Source organism: Muscardinus avellanarius (assembly GCF_963383645.1).
Source record: "Muscardinus avellanarius genome assembly, chromosome: 10".
Taxonomy (NCBI): domain Eukaryota; kingdom Metazoa; phylum Chordata; class Mammalia; order Rodentia; family Gliridae; genus Muscardinus; species Muscardinus avellanarius.
Window position 1 is genome coordinate 29,286,950 of NC_137796.1, and position 6,000 is coordinate 29,292,949.

At 38.3% G+C, this 6,000-nt stretch overlaps 1 protein-coding gene across 1 annotated transcript in view; it reads left to right on the top strand.

The window, feature by feature from the left end:
- The window catches only part of NUDT21 (nudix hydrolase 21), a gene marked incomplete at both ends in the record, with an annotated part of 28,140 nt that extends 24,573 nt beyond the window's left edge, over positions 1-3,567 (top strand). The window contains one exon of the mRNA XM_080703525.1: positions 3,461-3,567. Coding sequence (XP_080559651.1) covers positions 3,461-3,567 — 107 coding nt within the window. The remainder of the gene's footprint in view (positions 1-3,460) is intronic.
- Positions 3,568-6,000: the final 2,433 nt, after the last annotated feature.

Below are 6,000 nucleotides of genomic sequence, written 5' to 3' on the forward strand. Positions count from 1 at the left end.
CTCAGCCTCCCAAATGCTGGGATTACAAGCATATGCTACCATGCCGGCTGTGAACAAAACCTTTGATTCAAGTAGGCTGGGTTGCTAACCTTGTGATAGAAAAGATTTTGCTTTGAATATAAAATTCATATTGCACAAATTTATTTTTTTGTGGTATTGGGGTTTGAAACCAGGGGCATTTTACCTCTGAGCTATACCTGCAGACCTATCTTATTTTTTATTTTGAAACAGGGTCTCACTAAGTTGCAGAGGGTCTCGCTAAATTGCTGAGGCTGGTCGTGAATCTGTGATTCCTCCTGTCTCAGCCTCCCAAGTACCAGGATTACAAGTATTTGCCACTATGCCGGGGAACAAACATAAATTTTAAAAATTCTTTTGCTTTGTTCAATTACATTTGGATCCCAATACCGTGTTTTAAGTTTCCTTGTGGATAGAATAGAACTAGAGGTATTCAAATCTGGTGTGGTCTTATAATCTTTAGGAGAGGAGATAAGGCACTGTTTAAGATCTTTTTATACAATTTCTTCAAGAACTAACAGTCTTAAATTGTGCATTCAAATGATTTATATACTAAACATTGGATAGTTTTTCAAATAAGCTCCTGATTAACATTTTTGAGTGCCTACTGTTACAAGTTCTGTAAATGAAAGTTGTCTTTATGTTATATAAGCATGCTCTATGCTATCTTATTTTCCCTGAGTAATCTAAGTGGTGCATATTCTATGTGCAACTACCAAATGGCACTAGAAAATGTTTAATATAGGGAGTAAAACTAAAAAGTTTTACTCATTTATTTGAAGTTGTATTTAGACGTGACCTGTCCTTTGGAAGAAAATTAAAAAAAAAATTTCTTCTTCTAAATGATGAAGGCCATTGCAATTTTTAAAAAGTAGCTGATACTCCGAATGGCATTATGATAATTTTATACATGAATTTGTACTGTTAACAGCATATCTGAAAGTTTTTTACTTTTTATCATTGTCTTACAGTGTAACTAGCATTCAATTATTTTGGATATTTAAAATTTCCATTAAATTAGTGTTGTGTTTGGACAAAATTTAACTAGATTAGCTGGTTTGTTTTTCCATGTTTAAACAGAAGAAAGGTAGAGATCCTTCATATTGATGAGGCCAGCAACAATCAGCTTACAATTCTCATCCTTAAATGATGTGAATCTTTATGTGCTTACCTTTTATGGACTTTTTAAAGTACCTGCTCAATCACTTAAGATGAAATGCTTAGAGTAGCTTTTTTGTATTTTAGGTCCTCAAACTTAATGTTTTTCCTAGTTCGTAGTGTTTGGAACAGTATGCGATTACTAAAACTACTTTAGAGATCTTGCAACGTTTTATGTTACATGCCAAAGAAGGCTTAGTAGTTTTTGACTATAATACAAGTCAGCATCTATAGCATAATTTTGATTTTTCCCTAAGTTCTTCACCTACTGATATCACTTTATGGTTTGTGTTAACATGTAATGAGAGATAACACTGTTACTCGGCTTGACCCATAAAATGCACCCCCCTCCTTTTTGCTTTTTATTTTCTCTGCAGAGGATCAGATCCAGGGCCTTCTGCTTGCTGGATGAGTGCTCCACCATTGAGCTACATCCTGTTTCCTAAATTTTTTTTAACAGTGTTGGGGATCAACTAGGGCCTTGCAAATCATAGGCCAGCACTCTACCACTGAACTACATTCCTAGCCCCATAAAATTAATTTTAATATTAGCTCATATTGTTATTAAGTCTGTTTTTTTAAAGAAAGATTTATTAAAACCTAGATAAGTCTAGATTAAGCCAGTTTAGGCATACTTTGTATTTTAGTGAGGAATTGTAAGAATAGAGATATGTTGGGAAAATACATTTATTATGCTGTTTTGTTGAGGGAAAGGTATGTATTTGAAAACTTTGGCTGGGTGTGTAGCTCAATGGTGAAGCACTTGCCTAGCATGAGAGGCCCTGGGTTAAATCCCCAGCACCACAAAACAAGAACAAAAACTTTTGTTTAACTGTTTACATCATAGGGTATAAGTACCATTTAGTTTTTGAGAACTTTTCTGGTATTGTTCATAGGAAATGTATAAAATGGTTTGAAGTTTTGGTTATATTTTTATATTTGTAAAGCAAGGGTTTGGTTAAAATGGTCACTGTTCTTTTTTATTTTATTGTCATTTCAATAAAAATGTTTAAAACAGAATGGCTGGTTGTTTGGGATAGTCCTATGTTGGGTTGCTAACCTTAGTATGAAATCTTGCAGTTGTTTTTTAGTGTCTGACTGAAGGCCATTGGGTAGAGACAATCTGGTAGGATGGTGAGGGCATCCTACCAAACTGGGCCATCAAAGCTGCTTCTTTCCCTTGGCTCCTGCATTATGCACTAGCATGTTCTTAGCACATTGTTTCCTGCAATTGAAGGAGTCACTGGATTTGGAACCTGAAAAGGGATTTAGAAGCTTCAATACAGTTGTGTTAACTGCATATTTCTTCATAGGAAAGAATCGACTTTTACCCCCCTCGAACTTGCATGGAAATTTTGTCATACATCATGCTTGCTGGCTTACGTAATACTGTATAATTTCAGTGTCTTATATAGAAATAGAGTACCTAAAATATGGGAATATATACATATGTAATAAAACCATGGCTTTTGAGCCTTATAATCAGAACAAAAGTTGAATGGAATATGATAATGTTACTGTTTTGAAAATTTTACTTGTATATTAAACAGGTGTCAAAGTTCTATAGAAAATAAGTATGAAAGAAAAGGTAGCCAGGTGCAGTGGTACACATCCATAGTCCCAACAATTTAGGCCACTGGTAGGAGGATCACATGTTCAAGGCCAGTCTGGGCAACTTAGCAAGACTCTTGTCTCAAAATAGAAAATAAACTGGTTAGGTACACTTGTAATCCCAGTACTTGGGAGACTGATATAGGCAGTTTGCATGTTCGAAACTAGCCTTAGCAACTTAGCGAGGCTCTCCATAATTTAGTGAGACCCTGTTTTCAGATAATAAAATAAGGGAAGATGGGCGTGGTAGCGCACACTTGTAATCCCAGCATTTTGGGAGGCTGAGACCGGAGGATCGCAGTTTGCGGGCAGCCTCAGCTACTTAGTGAGGCCCTCTGCAACTCCATGAGACCCTGTTTCAAAATAAGGAATAAAAAATAGGTCAGGGGGAGTAGAGCTTCGAGGTCAAATGCCTCTGGGTTCCATCCCCAAACCCGTAAAAATAAATAAATAAAATAAGGGATAGGGGTATAGTTTGAAGGTAGAATGTCCCTGGTTTCTATATCTAGCACCACAAAAGAAAAAGAAATACTGGAGATATAGCTCAGTGGAAGAATGCCTCTGAATTAAATCCCTAGTGCCACTAACTAAAGTTTTAAACAGCTAAAAATTGAAATGTCTGTAATTTAGTTTTTTCACCTAAAGACTTGGCTATTTCCACCCTCCCCACTAGATTTAGCAATGGGACACACTGGTCCAGCTCATAAAACACCAGAATTTCATAGGAATACAGTGAAGGCTACTGGATTCGATGGTGAAATTCAGCCACTAGACTTTTGATACTCTCATGAAACAAAACTACCCACCTTCTCTCATAGGATGGTGAAAAATGAGGTCATGCATATAAAAAGACTTAAAATACATTTTTATTTTATTTTTACTTTTTTGCAGTACTAGGGATTGAATTCAGGGCATTCTACCGCTGAGCTATACCCCAGCCTTTTTATTCTTTATTTTGAAACAGGGTCTCACCAAGGTGTGGAGGGCCTCATTAAGTAGCTGAGGCTGGCTACGGACCTGATGTCTCAGCCTCCCAAATACTGGGATTACACGCTTGGCTTTAAAGACTTTTTCTAAAAATGAAAATAGTAATCATTGTCTAGGTGGCTTTTACTCCATACAAATTGCTTTATCTGAAATTATACATTTCTTTAAGTCAAAGTCACCATGCCTCAAAGATGGCAGGAAATTCAGTCTTTCATTGGGCCTACTCAAAGTCTTGAATCCTTAAAGCTAAATGATACTGACAAGCCTTCATCAGGGACTCCACTAAACCTAGCAACCGACAGGTAATCCCTATGTCTATGGTCCATCCTTTCTGGGCATACTAAACATTGGTCTCTTCTGTGCTCTATTCCTCTGGCCCTCCCATGGAATAGGATGCAATTATGAACTGGAAATATTGGTTAAGACTTTAAGGGCTGGTTTGGTCATTACCAAATAGGGGAGAAAAATCATTAGGCTGCTGGTCTCTGGTGTGTGCCTGTGGTCCAGCCACTCAGGAGGCTGAAGCAGGAATGATTAGTTGAGCCCAGGAGTCCCAGGCCAGACTAGGCGACAAAGTAGACCCTGTTCCTAAAGATGAAAAGTATCCTTGAGACAAGGATGTACATAGTACCCTCTTGGAGTAGGTGGAGAAAATAGTAGAAAAATTACTAATCTAGTAAAATATCCAGTTACAAACCTTTAACTTCTTTATATTTATTAATTTATTTTGTGGTACTGGGATGGAACCCAGGGGCATTTTACCTCTGTGCTACACCCCCAGTCCTATTTTTTATTCTTTGTTTTGAAACAGGGTCTCACTAAATTGCGGAGGGCCTCACTAAATAGCTGAGGCTGTCTGCGAACGGAGATCCTCCAGTCTCAGCCTCCCAAATGCTGGGATTATAAAGCATGCTTTTGAAACAGGGTCTCACTGAGTTGCAAAGGGCCTCACTTAGTAGCTGAGGCTGTCCGGGAACCAAGATCCTCCTGTCTCAGCCTCCTGAACGCTGGGATTACAAGCGTGTGCCACCACACCCTGCAACCCAACTAAAAAAAGGTTTTATTTGCCAAAAGAATTTAAAGGAGCTGGGCATGGTGGTGCACCGCTGTAATCCCAGCATTTAGGAAGCTGAGACTGGAGGATCATGGTTTGTGGACAGCCTCAGCTACTTAGGCTCATTGCAATTTAGTGAGACCCTGTTTCAAAATAGAGAATAAAAATTAGGGCGGGGTATAGTTCGAATGTCGAATGCCCCGGGTTCCATCCCCAGACCCACAAAAATAAATAAATACATAAAAATATAGTTGGGTTAATTTTACCTGTTCTACATGTTAGATTTCCAGAAAGTTCAAGCTTCTAAAAGGTAAGATTAAGAGCAGATTTATCAGTCCCCATTATGGTAACAGGACAAGTTTAGTATATAATAGAACTAGATCCTGGCTTTGGATTGAATATGGATTGCAGGTTAGTGTGATTTAAAAATTATGGTGACTCAGTATGGTGACTCCACATTTGACCTGTAAAGTAGAACAGTGCCCTGGAAAATTACTGTACTTGTGTTTTCAAAATGAAGCTTTCCTTTATTTTACCATAAAGTTTAAAGTTCTATATTTTAATCAAATAGTTATGGGCAAAGAACCAAAGGAATTGAATTCTAATATTCACAAAGACTTTTAAAAGGCATGCCTTGGTCGGGCATGGTGGCACACGCTTGTAATCCCAGCATTTGGTAGGCTGAGACAAGGAGGATTGTACAGGTTCAAAGTCAGCCTCAGCCTCTTAGGCTTCCAGAAACTAAGTGAAACCCCATTTCCAAATAAATTATAAAATAGGGCAGGGGGTGTGGCTTGGAGGTAGAAAGCCCTTGGGTTCCATCCCCTAGTACCAGCAAAAGGAAAAAGAAAAAAGAAAAAAAGGCATATCTTTCCAAGCATGGGGCATACACTGGGAGACTGAGATGGAAGGATTTCAGGTTCAAGCCAGCCTCAGAAACTTAATGAGACCCTGTTTCAAAATGAAAAATAAAATAGAGCTAAGGGGTGTAGCTTAGAGGTAGAATGAACCCCCTTTTTTATTCTTTATTTTGAAACAGGGTCTCACTAAGTTGTGGAGGGCCTAAGTAAGTGAGGCTGGTGGTGAACCCTGAAATCCTCTCGTCTTGGATTCCCAAGTACTGGGCTTACAAGCGAGTGCCACCACAGTGGGCTCCAGATGCTATGGCTAAG